The sequence below is a fragment of the Dipodomys spectabilis genome, unplaced genomic scaffold (assembly GCF_019054845.1).
Source record: "Dipodomys spectabilis isolate Male_0828 unplaced genomic scaffold, ASM1905484v1 ptg000493l, whole genome shotgun sequence".
Lineage (NCBI taxonomy): Eukaryota > Metazoa > Chordata > Mammalia > Rodentia > Heteromyidae > Dipodomys > Dipodomys spectabilis.
Genome location: NW_024871170.1, coordinates 60,001 through 83,157, shown reverse-complemented (window position 1 = coordinate 83,157; position 23,157 = coordinate 60,001). Strand labels below are relative to the sequence as shown.

General features: G+C 49.0%; 1 protein-coding gene across 1 annotated transcript; it reads left to right on the top strand.

Moving 5' to 3' along the window:
- The first annotated feature begins 6,394 nt into the window (after positions 1–6,394).
- LOC122098837 (C-type lectin domain family 12 member A-like) lies at positions 6,395–13,082 on the top strand. The gene is made up of 5 exons (XM_042669299.1): positions 6,395–6,485; positions 9,163–9,339; positions 10,520–10,671; positions 11,745–11,851; positions 12,739–13,082. The coding sequence occupies exons 1-5, from the start codon at positions 6,395–6,397 to the stop codon at positions 12,887–12,889; spliced, it is 678 nt and encodes a 225-aa protein (XP_042525233.1). The 3' UTR covers positions 12,890–13,082.
- The last annotated feature ends 10,075 nt before the right edge of the window (positions 13,083–23,157 follow it).

Sequence of the window (23,157 nt, the reverse complement as noted above, 5' to 3'; positions counted from 1 at the left end):
ACGTTGAGCCACAGCGCCATTTCTGATCTGAGGTGGTTCATGGGAGATCAGAGTCTCATGGGCTTTTCTGTCCAGGCTGGCCTCCAACCCTGATCCTCAGATCTCAGCCTCCTGAGAGGCTGGGATGACAGGTGTGAGTCACTGCACTTGACTGGGACCCTAGTGCTCCTGTCAGCTCTGTCCTTCACAGTTGGTGTTCTATCACGTAAGCCGCGCCTCCGGTTCCCCTTGGGTCTTTTTTAGTATTCCTTGTACCAAACAGCTTTGACGGTCATGACGTTAAAGGCTTACAAGTGTCTTTGGGATTCTCTCTCTCTCTGCCTTGATTTGAGTTTATAAACAACAAAATTTCCAAGAAGAACTTCAGAGACATGTGTGCTGACACCAAATGGGTAAACGAAATTGTTCAGAGAAGATCCAGAACCTCTGTCCTATGGCAAACACCGCCAGCCAGGGTTATCTCCAAACAACCACCGGAAAACCAGAAATGGAGCTGTGACCCAACGTGGTAGAGCGCTAACCTTGAGCGAAAGAGCTCAGGGACAGGGGCTGGGAAGGTGGCTCAGTGGCAGAGCGCTTGCCTTGCATGCCTGAGGCCCTGGGTTCGATTCCTCAGCACCACATAAGCAAAAGGAAAAAAGCCGGAAGTGGCGCTGTGGCTCAAGTGGTAGAGCACTAGCCTTGAGCTGAAGAGCTGAGGGACAGCGCCCAGGCCCAGAGTTCAGGCCCCATGACCGGACCCCCCCCAAAAAAAAAGAGCTCAGGGACAGTGCCTGAGCCCTGAGTTCAGGACACAGGACCAGCACACACACACACACACAGACACACACACACAGACACACACACATATAGACACACACAAAGAATCTCAATATCCTTATTCTATCAAGTCACTAACAGTATCCTAATTATAGAGACTTTCTTTTCTTAGTATGCTTTTCCCAGGGCTTGAACTCAGGACACAGGTGCTGTCCTGAGCTCAAGGCTAGCGCTCTACCACTTGAGCCACAGGTCCACTTCTGCCTTTTTTGCTTGATTTAATTATTCGTGAAAGTCTCATAGCCTTTTCCGTCTGGGTGACTTTGTTTTTGTTTTTGTTGTGGTTGTTGTTTTGTGTTAGTCGTGGAACTTAAACTCTGGTACTGGGCCCAGGCCCTGAGTTCTTCAGCTCAAGGCGAGCACTCTACCACTTGAGCCAAGGCACCAATTCTGCTTTTTTTGTGGTTGATTGCACATAAGAGTCTCATGGAATTTCCTGCCTGGGCTGAATTGAACCGTGATCCTCAGATCTCAGCCTCCTGAGTAGTTAGGATTACAGGTGTGAGCCACTGGTGCCCGGCTCATGGTGTGTTTCCTGAAGGCACAAGATAGAAGGAGCTTGCTTTTTGATTCAACTAGGCAATCTATGAAGCTTAATTGGAGAGTGAATTCCATTAACATTGACAGTTAGGACTGAGAGGTAGTTGGTAGATCCACCTTCCTGGGGGCTGTGCCGACTGGGTTCTAAGTATGATTCTTGGGTTCTCTATTTAGGGCTGTTTTTTGGCCTTTATCATGCTCTTCTCGGTTTTCTATGTGTAGGACATCTGTAAGTGTCTTTTGTGGGGCTTGTTCAGTGGAGATATAGTGTTTCAAATTTTCTTTGCTGTGGAAGGTTTGTATTTGTCCTTCCATTATGAAGGATAGTTTAGCTGGGTACAGTATTTTTGGTTGATAGTGTTTGTCTTTAGGATGTGGCATACATATTCCAGGCTCTTCTTCTTTCATTGTCACTGCTGAGAAATTGGAATTATAATCTGATTGGTTTCCCTTTGTAAGTGATTGATCTTTTCTCTTTGACAGCTTTAAGGATCTTTTCCTTGGTCTGAATTGATCCTGTGTGGATTACAATGTGACAGTGAGATATATTGTTCTGGTCTGGTCTATTAGGGGCTCTAAACACTTCTTATATATGAATGGGCCTATCTTTTTGCAAGTTTGGGAAGTTCTCTGCTAGGATCCTGTTAAATAAAAATTCTAGACCTTTAACTTCTATCTCTAGGCCCTCCTCTATACCCATTAGCCTTAAATTAGGCCTTCTTATGGTATTTCTAAATATTGAATAGATATATCATATTTCTTGGGCATGTCTTGAATACTTATCTGTTCTTTCTCTATGATGTCTAAGTTGTCTTCAATCCCAGAGATTTGATCTTCTCCATGGTTTAACATCCTGTTAAGACTTTCTACTGTTTTTTTCTTTCCTTCTAATTGGTCAGATTTGATAGTTTAAAATTCTTTGTTGGAGCTTTGTTTTAACTTTTGTATGTGCAGGGAGCCGGGACAAACGCCATCACAAGATGGCACCCACTTCCTTGCAGCTTAGAGGTAAACAACTCCACGTTAGGCAGTGCTTGGGGGGACTGCGGGTCCCTAGCTTTGCACATGCACCACCATTGTAAATCCTGAGCCAATCCCGTGGCACCTGGTGACGGTAGAAGGCGGACAGCCAATCCTGAAGCGATCCGTGTTCCAAACCCTATATAAGCGGCTGTATTTCCTTGCTTGCTCTCTTGCGCTCAAGCTCTCCCTTCAACTAAAAGGCTCTCCAATAAAGTGTGATCTGAGAAGACTCCTGGTGTGGTGGTCGTTCTTCCTCGCTGGCCGAGAAGGCGTTCGCCGCATGTATGGACTTTTTTATCTCCTTATTTTGGTTTTCATTGTTTATTCCCAAATCCCTTAATTGACTGGTTATAGTATCATTGGACTCCCTTTCCTTCACTTGGGCTTCATTCAGCATTCCATTTGTGTCCTCCATGGATTCCTCCAGCCTTCTTCTTGTGGATTCCATGATTGCCTGATGATCATGAGTGGGAGTTGAGATACCTGGACTTGCCATTTTTCTTGTGTTTCTCTGGCTTGTTCTGCCCATTTGGGTATGAAGGCAAAACCAATTCCAAGCTAGAACCCTATTTGAAGGCAAGCATCAACCAGAGCCCTGTATTTGCACAGATTTTTTGATACAGTCATAATGAATACAGATAGAATCTAGTTCAACAGATAAAATCTAGTTTGATAATAAACAACTATGGATCAATGGACTAAGAAAATCAAAGAAGGAAACAGAAGAGCAGACCTTAATAGGTTTAGGGAGAATTGTGAGGAAAAAATAAGATTAGAGGAATGGGGGGAGGGAAAGGGAGAAAGGGTATACAACCAAGGCCTGAATTCAGAGAGAGGAAAAGAATAGAAGGAAAAGAGAAAAGAGATAAAGAAAAAAGATAAAATGAAAAATAAAAATTTTAAATGAAACACTTAAAATTATATAAGTATAAAGAAGTAGTACTACAATTAAAGGAGTTAAGGCTAAGAGTTTGTGAATTGAGTAATTGATATCTGAATTAAATATGCCTACAATGAAGAATAAGGTCTAATCATGGCAGACGGGTATATATCTGGGGATGAACAAAACAACAACTAAATAATGACAAAAAAAAAAAAAACAAAAACCAGAAAGGACATGAAGAGAAAAGAGTAAAAATAGAATTAAGAAAAACACACATCTAAAATAAAAATGATGAAAAAAACAAAAGAAAATTTATTTTTAAAATTAGGTAGGAAAAAAGAGTTTGATTTTTTTTTGTGGTGGGAGGGCAGGAAATCTTGTGTGTCTGCTGTGTCCATAACCAGTCTCTTATGCAGTCTCTGGTTTGCTTCTGGTATTTGCTTTTCCTGTGGCTTGATTAGTTTCTTAAATCAATTTGTTTAAGTAGGAAGAACAAAGCTCTGTCTTACCAGGGACTTTATTACCTTCCTCCCAGTTTAGTTCATTGGGAGGGAGATCTGCTTTGGATATCACAAAAGAGGGAGATCGCTGCTTTCTCTAGCTTGGAGTTGCTGTGATGGGGCTAGGTTGTGGGTAGGGTTAAGGCTTGTCAGTAATCAGCTTTTCTCTGAGGAGCTAGCTCCTGAGAGACTCAAGAAGCCCAGCCTGGAGCCATTCTCGAGATTTATGTTTAATGAGTTTCAATTGGTTTTCTTTTACCTCTCCTGCAACTGGGTCTGCTGCCTGTGCTTCAGTGGGGAGGGGCAGCCTCTGACTCTGTTTACCCAGTGAACAATGTCACTTCTCCATGGGCAGAAGTTCCTCTGCCTGGGAAGGGCATCTTTCCCATTGGTGGAGCTCAGCCCTGCAGGTCTGATTCCTTTGACCTATTGAATGGCTCCTGTTATCTTCTTCCAAGGCCTGAGTTATGTGCTAGCTGCTCTGGCCAGGTCTTTATCAAAAATGGAGTTCTTCTCCAGTGGTGGGGGAGGGGCTACCTTCCCACCGCTGCTCCCTGAGGAGTGAGGATGTACTCATGCCTTTCCTGTGGTTTCCAGGATGTCCACAGACTAGGACTGTTTGTGCTCATCAGGATGAAAATTTCTGTTCCTTGGCAGTGCTCTCTGTGCTGGCAGTGAGTAGAATCTGCTCAAACACGGCCTCTGATGCCTTTGTTCTGGGCTCTGTCGATATGATGGCCACAGGTGCCGCCAACACTGTGGACACCTATAAGTGCTCAAATTGGTCTCTTTCGCCTCGCTGCCTGAATTTTTCCTCTCTGGCCAGACTCTCTGTACTATACTGGCATACTTGGTGTCACTCTCCAGCCTTGGACATTTCACTGGAACACTGAAACTACTTCCTATGTGAGAGCTTGTTTAGCCACTAGCTTCTCCTCTGCCATCTTCCTCCAGACTCTCTACATTCTTTTTTGGGGGGGAGGTTTCTGGGGCTTGAACTCAGGGCCTGAGATCTAACTCTGAGCCTCTATGTGCTCAAGGCTGGTTCCCTATCACTTGAGCCACATCATCACTTCTGACTTTTTCTATTTATGTGTGGTACTGAGGAATCAAATCCAGGGCTTCATGAATCCTAGGCAAGTACTCTATTTCTAAACCACATTCCCAGCCATGATTATTAGCTTTATCAGTCTTTTCACTCAACAATCTGTGTTCTTTATTAGAGATGCTAATGGTAGAGAACTTACCTTGAGCAAAAGAGCTAAGGAACAGTGTTAGGTCCTGAATTGAAGCCCCCAAACAAGAACAACAACAACAAAATGAGGGGAGACATTGTCTAAAAACATGTAATCATTACCCGACTTACGTAACTGTAACCCCTCTATGCATCACCTTATCATAATAATTTAAAATATTTAATAAGCAAGTGAGAAATCTACCACATTTCTGCCTATCAGGAACGAAAAATTGAAAAACAAATTTAAAGTGCAATACTTCTTGAACAGAAGGCGTGGCTCACGTGGTACAGCTCCAGCCTTGAGCACAAGGATCAACTGAGAGCACAAGGCCCTGAGATCAAACCCCAGGACCAGCAGACACACACACACACACACACACACACACACACACACACACACACATATGCACACACACACACATGCACACACACACACACACACACGCACACACACACACATGCACACACACACATGCACACACACACATGCACACACACACACGCACACACACACATGCACACACACACATGCACACACACACATACATGCACACACACATGCACACACACACATGCACACACACATGCACACACACACACACGCACACACACACATGCACACACACACATACACATGCACACATGCACACACACACAGGGGCAGGTGGAAGATATGGTCCAAATCCAGGGTGGACCTCATGTTATAGCAGGTAAGTCCATGAGACTCTTATCTCCATTAACTACCAAGCAGCTAGAAGTGGAGCTGGGGCTCAAATGGTGGAGGTCTAGCCTTGCACACAAAGGCTCAGGGTCGGCCTCCTAGGCTGCAATCCCTAGGAAACACATACACACATCCCAATAATACACCACCACCACCAGCACCAGGCACTAATTTGTGAGCTGGAGGTTCATGCCTGCGATCCTACCTCCCCAGAAGGCTGAAATGTGGAGGGTCCCCATTCAAAGCAAACCAAGGCAGAGAAGTTCTCCAAACTCCACCTCTAGCTAACCAGCCAAAGGTTGGACTGGAGTTCTGACTCAAATCCAGTAGAAAAGCAGCCTTGATCCAGAATGTGGAGAAAGAGTGGGTGGCTTTGAATTCAAACCCCAGTAAAAACCCCTAGATCCTGCAGTGGTCGTATGAAGTGATAAGAAAGAGGAAGAGAGGCTGGTGAAGAGAAATGTTTCCTAGGCCACAGTCACGCAGTCCTGCCCGAGATCCCCGACGAGCAGTTTATCAGCTTGGCTCTTTAGCAACATTCAGGCTGGTGAAGCAAGACTTCTGCTAATGATCACCAAGAGTCCACTTCCACATTCTGTCCAGCGTTCAACGCTCAGCTCTCTCTTCACTCAACAACAACATTTCATTCCACCTGCTTTCCACGTTCCTCCATGTCTGAAGAAGTCACTTCTGCCAGTCTAATCTTCCATGACTCCGGGAAGAGAGAGAAGATCCCGGAGTTTGACACCATGGAGACAAAAGGTAAGCCTGTGGAACTCTGAGCGTGTAGCGATGTCGGTAGTGAAAACGAGACTTACATCTTGGGACACATGGACTGGATAAGTTAGTATTCAATTCCAATCACCAATGACCTCCCCAAATGCTTCTATCTTCTGTTGCAAGTCCTGGCTTTGTGAAATTGCACAACGATCCACCATTTATTAATGTTCTACCTTTTAATATTACAATCAAGATACACGATAGCTTTTTGAAATTATACAAAGTGTTTCATTTCTGTGGCAAACATGGTAGGTTGTACAGGAAAGCTGTCTTTCAATGTATTTTGTTCTTTTACTTTTCATTTTATTTGTGTAAGAGAGAAACTAGAGGGATTCTGGAAAGATTGGAAGAGAGAGACAGAGGCAGGGACACAGACAAAGATGGACAGAGAGACAGAAACTGAGGCAGAGAGAGACACAGACAGAAAAAGAGTCAGTATAGACAGGAACAGAGAAGGAGAGACAGAGGGACATACAGACAGAGACATCCAAAGAGAGATGGACAGAGGGTCTCAGAGGCAGACAGACAGAGGGACAGAGACAGAGAGACAGGGAGAAAGAGACGCAGAGAGATGTGACATTTCAGCCCCTGCAGTGTTCTGTGCAGCGCTGATTCTTGTTACTCACGCATGTCAGAACCGGGGCTTGTACGCAAGCGCTAGAGCTCTCACTTGAGATTTGCTCGAGGCTGGCGCTCTACCACTGGATCCACAGCTCCATCTCCACCATTTTGCTGGTTCATTGGAAATACAAAGTCTCATGAACCTTCCTGTCCGGCTGGCTCTGTATCACGATCCTCAGATCTCAGCCTCCCGAGTGGCTGATGACCGGCATCAGCTACCGGTGCCTGGCCTAAAGCAACTCCTGCATCTCTAATTTCAACATAAGCTAAAATCTTGACCCTGTTCTCTTCAGAGAAGGTCATTTTCTTCCATCTGAAGATATTTAAGGTCCTGTGTTTATTGTTCAGTTCTCTCTAGTTATATACTCAATTCGGCATCAGCTGTGGTATGAGGTGGAGCTCCTCTGTTTCAGTCCTGCGGTTAGACTGTCATGTTTTAAACTAGAAGACATTTATTTGAAATAGCCGTTATATATCCACATGGATGTATCCACATGGATGAGAGCTCATATTCTGTAATGATTTAAGAATAAGTCATCTTGGGCTGGGCAGGTGGCTCAGGGGCAGAGTGCTCACCTAGCACACATGAGGCCCTGGGTTCAATTCCTCAGTGCCTCATAAACAGAAAAAGCTAGAAGTGGAGCTGTGGCTCAAAAGGTAGAGCACTAGCCTTGAGTAAAAGAAGCTCAGGGACAGCACCCAAGCTCTGAGTTCAAGACCCAGGACTTGAAAGTAGAAGAAAAGTTCACCGGGTGCCAGTGGCTCATGCCTGTAATTTAGTGACTCAGGAGGCTGAAATCTGAGGATCATGATTCTCAGCCAACTTAGGGCAGCAAAGTCGGGGAGTCTCATGTCCAGTGAACCACCCGAAGGCTGGAGGTAGAGCTGAGACTCCAGAGGGCAAAGACCAGCGCTAAGCACAGAACTTTTGGGGACGGCACCGGGTCTGGAGTTCAAGCCCGAGCTCTGGCACAAAACCAGCCAAGCAACAAAGCAAAACAGAAGCATGAGCGCCAGGCTTCCGGTGCTTTTGTTTCCTTCCTCATTCTTTGTGGTCAGGCTCAGTATTGAACTCAGGGCCTGGGCGCTGTCTCTGAGCTCGGAGCTCAAGGCTGGCGCTCTTCCACATGAGCCACAGCGCCACTTCTGGTTTTTTCTGGTGGTTCATTGGAGATAAGAGGTTCATGGTCTTTCCTGCCCAGGCTGGCTTTGAACCATGATCCTCAGTTCTCAGCCTCCTGAATGGCTGGGATTAAAGGCGTGAACAGCTAAGTCCTGGCTGCTTTCTTTACTCCTGTATCTTTCAGGAGTTGTACAAAGGGTTTCAATTCACCAGGTCATGTTATGAGCACAATGCCGATCGGCCAGGGATTTGTTTTTCGTGTCTCAGAGTGGGTAACACATTAAATTCTTTTACAGGCTGCATAGCAGGAAGGAATGGAAGGGGAAATGGAGGAATGAATGGCCTTGTACGGATGAGTGGAAGGGAGCGCCGTTTTGAGAACGCTGTTGCTTTTGTGTTCCACAGCGAATCGGGCTCCTCCTTCCCACGCGTGGGTCAGAACAGCGTTGCGTGCGACTCTCCTGCTCCTCCTCCTGCTCTTCATTGGACTGAGAATCTTGTGGATCATGAGTATGTATCACCCTTTTGTCTATGCTACTGGGACTGGGGCTTGAACTCAGGTCCTGGGCGCTGTCCCTGAGCTTCCCACTCAAGACTAGCGCTCTACCGCTTGAGCCACAGCTCCACTTCTGACTTTTTGCTGGTTCGTTGGAGATGAGGGTGTCAGGGACTTTCCTGCCCAGGCTGGCTTCCAACTGTGCTCCTCAGATCTCAGCCTCCTGAGCGGCTGGGATGACAGGCGGGAGCCACTGTCCCCTGGCTCAGAGCCTAGCGCTCCTGCCCAGCTGTTGGTCTCACAGTTGGTGTTCTACCACGTGAGCCACGCCTCCTGCTCCCCTTGAGTCTTTTTTAGTATTCTTTGTGAAGGTTTTCATGTGTCTTTTATAATTCTCTTTCTCTCTGTCTGGATTTGAGTTTATAAACAGCAAAATGTCCAAGAAGAACTTCAGAGAAACATGTGCCTACACCAAATGGGGAATGTCAACAGTTCTGAGAACATCCAGAACCTCAATGAGAAGATCCAGAACCAATCTATCACATTGCAAACGCTGGCCACCAGGCTGTGTCGTGAGCTACAGGAAAAAGAGCCAGGTAATTCTGTAATATCCTGAGGGCTGCTTATGAGACCAAGATCTAAAGCTACAGTGTGTGTGTGTGTGTGTGTGTGTGTGTGTGTGTGTGTGTGTGTGTGTGTGCTACAGTGTGTGTGTGTGTGTGTGTGTGTCTGTCTGTCTGTCTGTCTGGGGGGGGATGCATTGGAGGAGGGTTGGTGCTGGGGTTTATACTCAGGGTCTGGGCTGTGTCCCTTGGCTTTTTTGCTCTTGGCTGCATGGAGCTTAGTCAGTTGAGCCACAGCACCATGTCTGGCTTTGGCTTCATAATATAGGATACGAGTCTCATGGATTTTCCTGCCCAGGCTGGCTTCAACCCCTAATCCTCAGATGTTAGCCTCCTGAGCAGCTGGGATTACAGCGTGTATCACCGCTGCCCAGCTAGAACCACTGAGTAAGAAAGGAATGAAGCATAGTCCATGCATCGACAGTTCCACATAGTTAGAAGAAAATCAGAAAATCATAACCACACACCATGGAGTCCCCCAGGTGTCCTGGTTATACAAGAGCATTCAGACTAACTGCGTTTTCTTTAAACTCCAGTTTTACTAAAGCATAAATATACAATTTCTCTCATCTGAATTTACCTATTAAATTTTTGCATTGTTATTTTCAAGGTTATGCAAAGTCTCAATTTATTATGAAGCTCAGTGAATGATAGATAGGAAAACACACTTCTCTAGATGGCCTCAGTTCAGAATTTCAGTCAGGTCAAGGCTCCCTCAGGAAGGTGGGGAAGCAGGACAAATAAATACCTCTGCTTTTTTTTCTAAAAAAAAAAAAAAAACCAAAAAAAAAATTTCAGTCAGTAGAAGCCGGGCGCTGGTGGCTCACGCCTGTCATCCTAAGCTACTGAAGAGGCTGAGTTCTGAGGATCATGGTTCAAAGCCAACCATGCAGGAAAGTCTGTGAAATTCTTCTCTCCAGTGAACCAGCCGAAATACAGAAGTGGGGTTGTGGTTCTAATGGTAGAGGATCAGCTTTGAGTGAAAAAGGTAAAGAAGAGCAGGAGATCCTGAGTTCAAGCCCCAGAACTGGTTCAAAACAAACTTAAATATTACCAGATGAAAACACAGTGAACTTGGTCCATGTCCCATAGAGATGACAGGAAATGGCAAGAGGCTGAAGATCTATTCAATAAAAGGACGCTTTCCTTCCAGGGCACAAATGTAAACCTTGTCCACCAAACTGGCTGTGGCACGCAAATAGATGTTATCTTCCATATCATATTTATACCACGTGGCAAAAGAGTGAACAGTTCTGTGCTGACCGCAATGCCAGCCTGCTGAAGATTAACAACAAGGATACAGTGGTAGGTCTCCAAGTCTCTCCTCCCGTAAGAAAGGAAATCGCATTTCCTATGACAGAGTAAGAAGAGTCTGCTAAGCACTGGTGGCTCACGCCTGTCATCCATCTACCCAGGAGGCTGAGACCCAAGGACTGAGATTCAGAGCATCCTGTGCAGAAAGTCCATGAGACTCTGATTCCCAATGAACCACCAGAAAACTGGAGATGGCGCTGTGGCTCACGTGGTAGAGCACCAGCCTTGAGAAAAAGAAGCTCAGGGTTAGTGCCCAGGCCCTGAGTTCAAGATCCAGGAGTGGAAAGTTCTTTCATCCTTTCTAGAAGAAGGGAAATAATGTGTTGTGTCTTTCTCATTGGATCTTGCTCACCTGGTTCACTGACAGTTACTGACTCCACAAAATATAGTTCAGTGAGAAATGAGAACAAATTATGAGTTCTATGGCTTACAAAATGACCTGTTCTGACTTCAGTGCATTGCTTTGCTTTCCTTCCTACTTTCTTCCTTCCTTTCCTTCTTTCTTCCTTCCTTTCTCTGTCTTTCTTTCTTTCTTTTTGATTCCTTCCTTCCTTCCTATTACTTCCTTCCTTCCTTTCTTCTTTTTATATACCAGACCTGGGAATTGAACCCAGAACCTTGAGTACCACGTGAGCACACACATACACACATAGACATATACAGACACATAGACACACACACATAGACACACAGACACACATACACACAGACACACACATACACACAGACACACACAGACACACACATACACACAGTCACACACAGACACACACATACACACAGACACACACAGACACACAGACACACAGACACACAGACACACACAGACACACACAGACATATAGACACACACACAGACACACATATACACGCCACAGCTCCACTTCTGGTTTGTGTGTGGTTTTTGGTGGTTCCCGGAGATAAGAGTCTCATGGATTTCCCACCCTGGCTAGCTTTGAATCGAGATGCTCAGATCTCAGACTCCAGAGGAGCTAGAATTACAGGTGTGAGTCACTGGTACCAGCCAGACAAAACTTTGTACACAGAGCATCTTTGTTTCTTAGGAGTTTGTAAAACCCATACAATTATTTGGCTATTGGCTTGGAGCATCTCCTACACAAGATAGCACAAACTCTATGACAGTGGATCAGAGTGTTGCTTCTTCTATTTGGTAAGTTTCTATTTTTTCTCTTATTGTTTTAAGTCCATTTCCTTTAAGCTGTGTTTTCCGCAGGACGATTGTAGACTGGTGACATACCCTTACACGCACCTGCTGGGTCAGGCCTCTGTAATAGTTTTAATCATGCATAAAATGTTCCCATAGCCAGGGGCTGGTGGTCACGCCTGGAATCCCAGCTACTCAGGAAGCTGAGATCTGAGGATTCCGATTCAAAGCCAGCTCTGACGTAAAAGTCCATGAGACATTTATCTCAATTAACTACCACAAAAATGCTACAAGTGGAGCCGAGGCTCAAGTGGTAGAGCCCTAGCCTTCAGCAAAAGTCCTGCTCTAGTGTCCAGGCCCCAACTTCAACACCCAGTACAAATGCACACATAGCAATCACAGACGCCCTGATTTTGTCAAGTCATCATGCAGACTTTCTTTTCTTTCTATGGCTTTCTCGGGGCTTGACCGCAGGGCCTGGTGCTGTCCTAGGCTTTTTATCTCCAGGCTAGTGCTCTACCACGGGAGCCACAGCGCCACGTCTGACTTCTTGGCTTGATTTCATTAGATGTAAAAGTCTCACGGCCTCTCCTGCCTGGGTGACTTTGAACCCAGGTCCTCAGGTCTCAGTTCCCTGAGTAACACAGAAGCTCAGGACGACGCCATCCTAAGAGTCAACGGGGGTATGGGGGGAAGGATGAGGGGTGAGATGATCCGCATGCATGACGTCAGAGCCTGACAGGCTGAAGGGAAATCCCCTGCACCACCAAGGATCTTATTTTCCTTAGGAAATGCCGACTGTGGGCGCCATACTGTCAGGAAGCACAGGTCATGTGTGTGTGTCTACTTCAAATATGTGAGCTCTTAAGTACTTTCCTGCTTTTCCTCTTCAGGTTGAAGAACAAGCCCAGTGCCTTCAATGGAATGTATTGTGCACATATGACATCAAACATGCGCATTGCTTATGATGATTGTTTGGGACTCAGATATGCAATCTGTGAGAAAATGGCTGGTCCAGTGCGGGTAGAAAGTGTGCTAGGTTAAAGTTCACGATGAAAGGCTGTACTTGGTAAAGAAGTCCTTGGCTTGAGATGCTGTCCTGCACTGGGAAGGATCTAGAAGTCAGCATGTGTCTCCTGGATCACACAAATGGAATAAAAAAACGATGACCAGATTTCTGCCTCTCTGCACATTTGGATCTTCTGGTATTTATCTTGCTCCTCATCTGCTGAGGGTAGGAAGCTAACTCCTTGCCAGGCACCAGTGGCTCACTCCTGTAATCCCAGCGACTCAGGAGGCTGAGATGTGAGGGTGAAGGTTCCAGGTCAGTCCCCGTAGGACAGGTGGTGAGGATCTGATGTCCAATGAACCAGCAAACAGGAGCTCAGGAGCTAGGCCCTGAGTTCAAGCCCCAGAACCTGCACATACAAAAGCAGGTCAGTCATGGCTGAACCTTGAACAGCAGTGCATCTTCTGTTCAGCCTCAGGACAGCGTTTCTTCTGAAATCTAGAATTGTCTTCCGCTGTATTTATTGTCGGTGGCCGTGGGGCATGAACTCAGGGCCTGGGCGCTGTCCCTGAGCTCTGTCACTCACGGCTGGCGCTCTGCCACGTTGAGCCACAGCGCCATTTCTGATCTGAGGTGGTTCATGGGAGGTCAGAGTCTCATGGACTTTCCTGTCCAGGCTGGCCTCCAACCCTGATCCTCAGATCTCAGCCTCCTGAGTGGCTGAAGTAGTTGTGCATAGGGTCATGTGAGTTCATGCATCTTGATCAGGGGATTTTATTTTCCTGTCCTACAGTGTGTCACAAATTACATTTGTACAGGTTGCATAGTAGGAAGGAAATAAAGGCACATTGAATGAATGAATGAATGTATGACATTCTGTAGTTAACTGAACTTCACGCTGTTTAAGAAGGCTTTATTGCCTTTGTATTGCACAGTGTCTCCGGTGACTTCCATTTATGGGTTAAAGAAGCATTGTATGTCTCTCCTCTTCCTTCTACCAGTCTTCACTGGACTAAGAATCTTGTAGATCATGGGTGCATATCACCCTTTGTGTGTGTGCTACAGGGCCTGGGCACTGTCCTGGAACTTTCTCACTCAAAGCTGGCACTCTACCACCTGAGCTACACCTCCACGTCCTGTTTTCTGGTGGTTCACTGGAGATCAGAGTCTCATGGACTTTCCTGTCCAGGCTGGCCTCCAGCCCTGATCCTCAGATCTCAGCCTCCTGAGAGGCTGGGATGACAGGCGTGAGTCACTGCACTTGACTCGGACCCTAGTGCTCCTGTCAGCTCTGTTCCTTCACAGTTTGTGTTCTATCATGTAAGCCGCGCCTCCGGTTCCCCTTGGGTCTTTTTTAGTATTCCTTGTACCAAACAGCTTTGACGGTCATGACGTTGAAGGCTTACAGGTGTCTTTGGGATTCTCTCTCTCTGTCTTGATTTGAGTTTATAAGCAGCAAAATTTCCAAGAAGGACTTCAGAGACATGTGTGCCGACACCAAATGGGTAAACGAAATCGTTCAGAGAAGATCCAGAACCTCTGTCCTATGGCAAACACCACCAGGCAGGGTTATCTCCAAACAACCACCGGAAAACCAGAAATGGAGCTGTGACCCAACGTGGTGGAGCGCTAACCTTGAGCCAAAGAGCTCAGGGACAGCGCCCGAGCCCTGAGTTCAGGATACAGGACCAGCACACACACACACACACACACACACACACACACACACACACACACACACAGACACACACACACAGACACACACACACATACGACACACACACACACAGACACACACACAGACACACAGACACACACACCACACACACACACATACCACACACACACACACAGACACACAGACACATACACCACACACACACACACCACACACACACAGACACACACCACACACACACACCACACACACACACTCACACACACACACCACACACACACACACACCACACACACAGACACACACACCACACACACACCACACACACACTCACACACACACACTCACACACACACAGACACACACGAAGTGGAAGGCTTTGAAGAAGACTTGTATCGAGTCACTACTATCCCCCCTCCCCTCTCTTCCCCCTCCTCTTCCCTGTCTTCTCCTCTCTTTCTTCTTTTCTCTCCTTCCTACCTTCTTTCTTTCCTTCCCTCCTTCCTTCCATCCTTGCTTCCTCTCTCTTTCTTTCTTGCCTTTCTTTGACTCTTTCTTTCTCCTTTTCTTTAGTTTTCTTCCTTCCTTCCTTTCATTCTTTCTTTCTTTCTCTCCTTTCTTTCTTCCTTTCCTTTTTTCTTTCTCTCCTTTCTGTCTGTCTGTCTTTGCATCCGTCTTCCTTTCCAGTAGTGGGTCTTGGACTAGCAGTGTCCCCAGTTCAGTTGGCTTTTTTATTCAAGGCTGCAACCAAAGCATCTGGAGCCAGGTTGAGCCTTCTGTGCCTGGCCTCACCCTCCCAAGACAGATCAATGAACAAACAAGATGAAAAGACAACGCCAACATCCACACAGAAATGAGGCTCTTGTTTCCGTTCTGCAGTTCATGTGGGCAAATGTGATGGTGTGTGTCAGAGGCGCGCGGGCCGGCGCCTTTGGGATCCTCTCCTAAGAGCCCCCTGTGCTGTCTGTGTGCCGTGTCAGGTCCTGGCCAGGTGCCGCTTATTTCTGATCTAGCTTCCACACAGGAGAGAATACAGGTGCCATCTGAGCCGGTGACCTTACTTACATGATTTGTTCTAACTCCATCCATTTCCTTGCAAATGACATAATACCATTCTCTCTGATGCCTGTGGGACGTCCCACGGTGTAGGGACGCCACATTTTTGCATGCACTCTTCTGCTGTAGGGATCTCAGCGTGTTGAGCAGCTAAGGTTACAGGCCCGGCCCTGGTGTCCCTGAATTCTGGCTTCATTTCATTCAGATAGGTGTGATTGGAACTCAGTACAGTAATCTCAGGAAACCGCAGCCACACAAGCTTGGTTTAGTAAACGCAGAGAGGCTGCTGGGAAGGTAGAATCTTCAGTGTGTGAGAACTTCCCTGTTGGAACTGGGATCCAATTTGAGGGGGGACCCTCAAACATTTATGAAAACACAAAGATCCTGGAAATCGTTTCTGAAGACTACCAACTTCATAAAAGAACCACCAAGGTACACTTTCTCTCTATGACTACACTTTTCATTAAGTAAGAGGAAAACGTCAACTTAGAGTAAGTTGAATAAAGGATGTGTAGATAAGTCGATGTAAGCAAATGTCAGGCAGATAGACGGCACTAAGCTCTTAGACATAATAGTAATAACATCTCTGATAACTGTTGTTTCTTTTTTTCCAAGTCAAGCGACTTCATAGCTCACCCATTAGTACTTCTGGTCTCTCAGCAATCAAGCATTCTTTGGCAAAATTACGTTTGTTTTAAAGCTGCAGCTCCCAGCCAGGCACTGGTAGCTCACTTCTGTCATCCAGCTACTCAGGAGCCTGAGATCTGAGGGCCATGGTTCGAAGCCACCCCGGGCAGGAAAGTCTGTGAGACTCTGATCTCCAGTGAACCACTCTCAGCACTGTGGCTGAAGTGGGAGTTCACTGGTGTTGAGGAAAAGCAGCTCAGGGGCAGCGCCCAAGCCCCGAGTTCAAGCCCCAGCACCGGAAGCTCTGCCACCCTTTCTAGAAGAGGTGAAATCCGCTATGTCTTTCGCATTGGCCTTTCTCACATGGTCACTGATGGTTACTGACTCCACAAGATACAGGGAGGAGAAATAAGAACCAAACGTGTTCTTTGGGTTATGAAATTTTGGGTTATTTCCAAGATCCCTCTTACACTGACCTGATTTTACTAGATTGCTTTCCTTCTTTTCTCTCCTTCCCTTCCTTCCTTCCTTCCTTCCTTCCTTCCTTCCTTCCTTCCTTCCTTCCTTCCTTCCTTCCTTCCTTCCTTCCTTCCTTCTTTCCTTCCTTCCTTCCTTCCTTCCTTCCTTCCTTCCTTCCTTCCTCCCCCCCCTCTCTCTCCTTCCTTCCTATCTTTTTCCTTCTGAACTGGTGGTATGGGGTAAGGAATGGTTCACATGCAGCCCTAAGGGAAAGCTTAAGGACTTCCTGTGATGGCTCGGCACCTGTTAAGATCGAGGGATGTTACTGTCTAAAGTTCCGTTACCAACTCCCTACGCAGATGGGGAAGTGGTGGAGGCGACCTCCCCAACAAAACCTCAGGCGAGGTGATGCTCTGTTCATAAGGATGCACCCAGCCCCGAGCAGGGCGAAGGGAGAGGCCCGCCCACCCTTCCCCGGTCTCTGATTCATTCTTCCCCCCTGTCCTGGGCTCTGGGGGCGGATCATTATCTGGCCTACAACCAGGGGTAAGCCGAACCTAGGCATTAGTTCTTCTAGGAGTTTCTTGGCCACTGCCATCGCCGTTTCTGTCTTTGTCAGGAAACCTTCCGCCCATCCTGACGATGTGTCCACAAAACCCAACAAGCACGTGCGCCCACACCGGCCTGGCTTAACCTGGGGAAAGCCCACTGCCCAGTGCCTGGCTCTGCTCCTCTCTCTCTCTGACTCCCATCAGCACAGGATGGCTTAGTGCGTTGGCATGCCACACAGCGAGCCGCCCAGGCCTGGGCAAGCCGGTCCACCGGTGGAATAAAGAGCCGTTTGCAGAGACGTTCGGTTGGTCGCGTGCTGAGCTGGTGGATCGGCGTCTCCTTATCGCTTGGGGTTCGTGTGTTCTTCACGCCCTGCAGGTCTTCTGGTGAGTCCGTCGGTGTTTCAGGCAGTGCGGGTCCAGGCATGAGGGCCAGAACACGGGTCCCTTCCACGGTGACCCTGCAGACCTCCTGGCAGCTCTCCTACCTGCAGTTGCTTGGATGAGAGGCTTCTGTCTGAGCACGGCAGCATGGCAGGGGGTGAAGGGCTGTGGTTTGATCCTGGGCTGCTTGAGAAGTATGGCCCCGTGCCGGGTTATTCGAGCATCTCAAGCACCTCTCTGGGGGACCACGCGGCGGGGATCTCGAGTGCGTGTGTGGCTGGATCCTCCCCGGGTCCCCGGGGCAGTCAGCGTTACCTCTGGGTCAGTTGTACGGATGACGCCAAGACCCCAGCCAAGGGCATCATCAAGGAGAGCAGGTGAACTTTTGAAGCCTTGGGGCATCTGAGTCCAAGTGAGCTGTCCACCCACACCCCGGGGTCCCTGGCGCCCCACTCCAAAGGGAAGACGGGTTGACAGACCGGAGCTAGGGGTGTGGAAGGAGGCAGACTTTAAATCCAGCCCTGGGCCAACGTGTTGGGCTGGGGGCAGCAGCGTGCCGGGTACAGTGTCGGGTTGGGGACAGTCGGGTGGAAGTCCTCTGCTTGCTTATTTACCTCCCTCAAGTCCTGTGTGGGTCGGAGGTCATTTCAGCCAGGTTATTTTTTTACGGGTAACAAAGGTATATTTTAAGGGGACTGACCTGGCACGAGATTTTAGCCTCTAATAGTTGGTCAATATGGATTTTTATTTTGTTCCGTGTCTGGAGGTTGGGCTCGGGATCTCATACTAAAGGAGACTCTTGCTGACATTGTTGAGCTGGTCAGATGGCTCACATGCTGGGCTAGGAGGGTATATTCATCCCCCAGGAGGGGGCTGTGGCCAAAAGCTTTGGCTGTTGGTCTGGTTCAGTTAGTTGAACCCGAACCTGATGCCCGACATTTACTCTGAGCCTCCAGCGTCGGCAGGAGATCCCTCCCAAGGAACGCGGCTGGGCACCGCGGAGCGATCAAGCACGGATGGCCACAGCACGGCCTGCAGTCCACAGAGAGCGTCCAGATCCCCTCAACCCCTGGACTTCCGTGGGGCGTTTAGAGCGCGGACCGCACGCTTGTTGAAGAACTGAGAAGAGGGCGCTGGTGTCCACCATGAAATCAACCGGCCCTGTGGAGGCCCCCGGCTCCGGGTGCTCCCTGTGCTCAGGGGATCCCCATCTCTTCTCCCATCATTCTGATGGCGGCTGGTCTCTCGGGACCATGTCCTTCTGGAGGGTGGTCACCGTGATTTTTAGCTGTCTTCTTAGCTTCCCTGACCCCCAGTCTGTCTCTTTCATGAAAGACGTCGCTGCTACCTCCATCACGGCTGACATTACCTTCCCCTCAAGCCCTTCTGTCCCCCGCAGCATTGGCCTTGTGTCTGGAGCTGGTTGACTGACCAAAGCGATCTTCCCAGTGTCTCTGGGTCTGCAGGGCTGCGGTGCAGGCCCCCACCCGCCTCTCAAGAGAAGCCATGGGGGATTCCTGCGGCCTTGCGCCCCCCCTCTGACCCTGATGAAGTTGTAGGCTGCCGGGCAGCAGCTGCACGCAGAAGCCCCAGCAGAGCCCGGTGGCCGCAGGCCGGGGTCTGGGAGGATGAGGCCCGGGGGGGGGGGGCGTCCCCGGACTGGCAGGAGGTCACAGACGGGTCGGGGGGGGCCTCAGGAAGGCGTTGGCCGCAGAAAGCAGGGGCTGTGGTGGAAGTGGGGAGTCTGGGGACCAGGCCAGGCTGGGGATGGGGAAGTGAGGGGCGCAGGGGGAGGGAGACCTTCCTCTTCTTCCTGAGTCATGACTGCACCATCTGGAGGCGGCAGCCAGCTCTCGGCTTTAGGGCAAAGGCCGTGCCCACATCGGGAGGTAAAAGGTCACAGGGTGGAGGGTCTTCTGCCAGGGTCCCCACGCCGCGATGGGACCTGCGGGGAGAAGGTGTCTCTGTGCCCAGCGTGACCGGTGCACAGTGCTGTCAGAAGGCCAGCCCGCACCCGAGGGCGGCCGCTCCAGCGCCCGGGCAGACTCGGTCTCCGGGCTTGGCAGCCTCGCTTCCTTTGAAAATCTTTCCAATGGACCCCGGCCAGTTCTAGGGGGGCTGCTGCTTTTAGAGGGGTTTGGTCCCATTTTGAGCCAGTGGATTATCCCGGGAGCCAGACGCAAAGACACCGCAACAAGATGGACAATGACACGGCGGCTGCGTGGAGGGGCTGCATCGGGCTCACCCGAGATCTGAATTCAGAACCAGAATCGCACTTCAGGTCGGCTAGGCCCGAAACAGGTCTGCCGTGACCGAGGGGTTCACGGTGCGCCCCGCTTCCCCCCAAGACCCGCACGTGTGCACACCGCCCGCCGCCCAGAGTGTCTCTGGAGTCTCATGTTTCTCTTGTTCTCCAGATCCCCAGGAGCCTCCACACAGGTCAATGGGCAGCCCTGGCTGGGGGCGTGGGGGCTGCTGGACCACCTGAGTCCCCTTCTGGGCGGTCTCTGGTCATTGATCCTGGACAAGGCCTCCCTCCCGGCCAACAGACCACATCTAATAGTGCCCAGGAACCAATAGACAGTAGGACCCCAAAACCACTGAAAAGCTGTGTTGGTCATAGGGCTTGAACACTGGGCCTGAACGCCGTCCCTCAGCGCTCTACCACTTGAGCCACAACTTTAGTTTTCTGATGGTTTGTTAGAGATAAGAGTCTCATGGACTTTCCCCTCCAGGATGGCCTCGAACCACGATCCTCAGATCTCAGCCTCCTGAGCAGCCAGGATGACGGGCGTGAGCCACCGGCGCCAGGCTTTCTACATTTTGTTTGAGCGAAAGAGCAAAGCTTTGACGGTCAGGACTGTGCCCAAGGTTGGGGCACCGGCCTGAGTTCCAGCCCACACCAGCTTTAAATCCGTTCTGACCTGAAGGGGGGTGGGGGAGGCCTTGAGCTTGCGCAGTTAGGCCCTGTGGCCAAAGGTCACTCCAGAAGTGTCCACAATTTCCTCCAGGGCCTTCTGCCTCAGGACTACTGACCGGAAGCTTGGGGAACAGAGCAAAAGATGGGAGTCACGCGTTTACTTAGTCGCAGAAGCGGAGTTACCGTTCCAGCTGGTAACCACAAACAGCAAGTGGCAAAACCACCCACTGTGGATAAGCAGAGGCCTCCAATTTCCACAGGGCCTCACTAGAAAACCAACTCTTCTGTCTCTCGTTTTCATGCCACACGTCAGAGAGGGAGGTGTGGCCCAAGTGGTAGAGCACCAACTTTGGGTGAGGAAAATATCTACGTACGCGCCTAAAGCCCTGAGTTCAAATCAGCACACATGCTTAAAAACAAAAACAAAGCTGGGGTACAGCAGCCCCAACACTGACAAATGGAGGGGAAGGAGAGCTCAAGATCAGCCTGGGCTGCGTAGAAAGAAAAAACCCAACCATCAAAAACAGTGTGTGTGTGTGTGTGTGTGTGTGTGTGTGGAATGACCTTCCTTCTGCAGCTGTGATTTCTTCCAGGAACGCAGAGGTCAGGCTGGGTGTTGGTGATTCACACCTGTCAGGCCAGCTATGCAGGAAGCTGAGATCTGACCATCGCAGTGGGAAGCCAGCCCAGGAAGGAAGGGCCATGGGGTCCTCTGAACAGAACCTGCCGGATGTTTGCAGTGCCAAGAAACGATCCACGTTGGGAAGATTCCATTTTCCACTGATGAGTAGCACAGCATTGACAGGCACGGACAGTTCACACCGTACAAAAATGCACACAGGAGCCAGGCGCCCGAGGCTCCCGCCTGTCATCCCAGATACGCAGGAGGCTGAGATCTGAGGTTGTGGATCCAAGCCAGCCTGGTCAGGAAAGTCCACACAGCTTTTCGCTCCAGTTAACCAGCAAAACCCCAGGAGTGGAGCTGTGGTTCAGAGTGGTAGAGCGCTAGCTCTCAGGGAAATAGCTCAGGGACAGCCCCAAGACCTGCTCACACACAAAAGTGTGTGTGTGTGTGTGTGTGTGTGTGTGTGTGTGTGTGTGATTTTCACATGTCTAATCTCAAAGCATATTTCTCCAGTTGAGTCTTTTTGTTCTTTCCTTCGCGTATAGGTTTTCTTCTTTTTGGTTTTGAATAGCCTTATGAACTTTCCTGCATGATTTTTTTTGGGGGGACGGGGGGCTCTGTCCCTGAGCTCTTTTGCTCAAGGCTGGTGCTTTGGGTCACAGAGCCACTTCTGGTTTTCTGGTGGTTCACTGGGGATGGAGTCTCACTGACTTTCCTGCCCAGGCTGGCTTTGAACTGCGATCCTCAGGTCTCAGCCTCCTGAGTGGCTGGGATGCCAGGCGTGAGCCACCAGGGCCTGACCCTGTTTGTCGTTTTACTATCTACCTTCCTAAAACATTCTTTCTTTATTGTCGCTTTAAAATATTCCTTTGCATAATTAAGAAGCTCATGTGTCTGGGAGGATTCTAACGGCGTAAGTCCCCCGAAGAGCGAGCTTCTAGTTTAGCAAAATGAATACCAAGATGCTGGAACGTGACTTGGGGTGGGCAGAGTCTTCAAGGGTGGGGGGCAGATGAAAGGCGAGACTGGGTGGGCAAATACAGCCGTGACACACAATGTGCATGGGTGAAAATGGATCTCGAGGGGAGGGGTGGGGGGAGAGAGGAGGAAATGATGGGGGGGGAGACACGGATCAGACAGATGCTCCTTCCAAACTGACACCTGCAGCTGAAATCCCCCAGCGTACAGATGAACTTACACACGGCAAGGCATATTAAAAACCTGAAAAGCAGATTTCCTAAGGAAAATCAGATGAATCCCAAAGCGATCAGGGTTAAGCAACCTTCGTATGACAGTCCAGAAATGGGACCAAGAATTTCTAGACTAGCCAGACACCAGTGACTCACACCTTCGCTGCAAGTCATAAGCATATGCAGACAAGTGTCTGCGAATCCTGTCTAAACTATCAGCAGCCAGACGGAAGTGGGGCTGGGGCTCAAGAAGTTGAGGGAAAAGGCTAAAAGAGAGCGTCCAGGCTCTGAGTTCAAGTCCCAGTACACACACACACACACACAGCGGCGCAGGGAAGTTCATGAGACTCTGACCTCCAGTTAACCACCAAACCGCCAGAAGTGGAGCTGCGGTTCAATGGTAGAGGGCTAACTTTGACCACAAAAGCACAGAAACAGTGTTTAAGCTCTGAGTTCCAACCCAGGACCAGCTTGCACACACACACACACACACACACACACCAGTAAAACCCCCACAAAAACACGAAGCACGAATTTGTGAGCTAGGGAGATGGTGGCTCATGTCTGTGTTCTTAACCACTCTGGAGACTGACCCTTGGAGGGTCCCAGTTCAAAGCCAACCTAATCAGACAAGTCCTCCAAGGTCTACACCTAGCAGACCAGCAAGCTGCCGGCCTGGAGGCCTGTCTCAGGCTGCAGAGAACCAGCCCTGAGCAAGAAAGTGGAGAAAGAATGGGTGTGTGTGAATTCAAGCCCCGGTACCAACAGAAACCAAACAAGCCTAGATTCTCAGAAGGCCTGTGTACCAAGAAG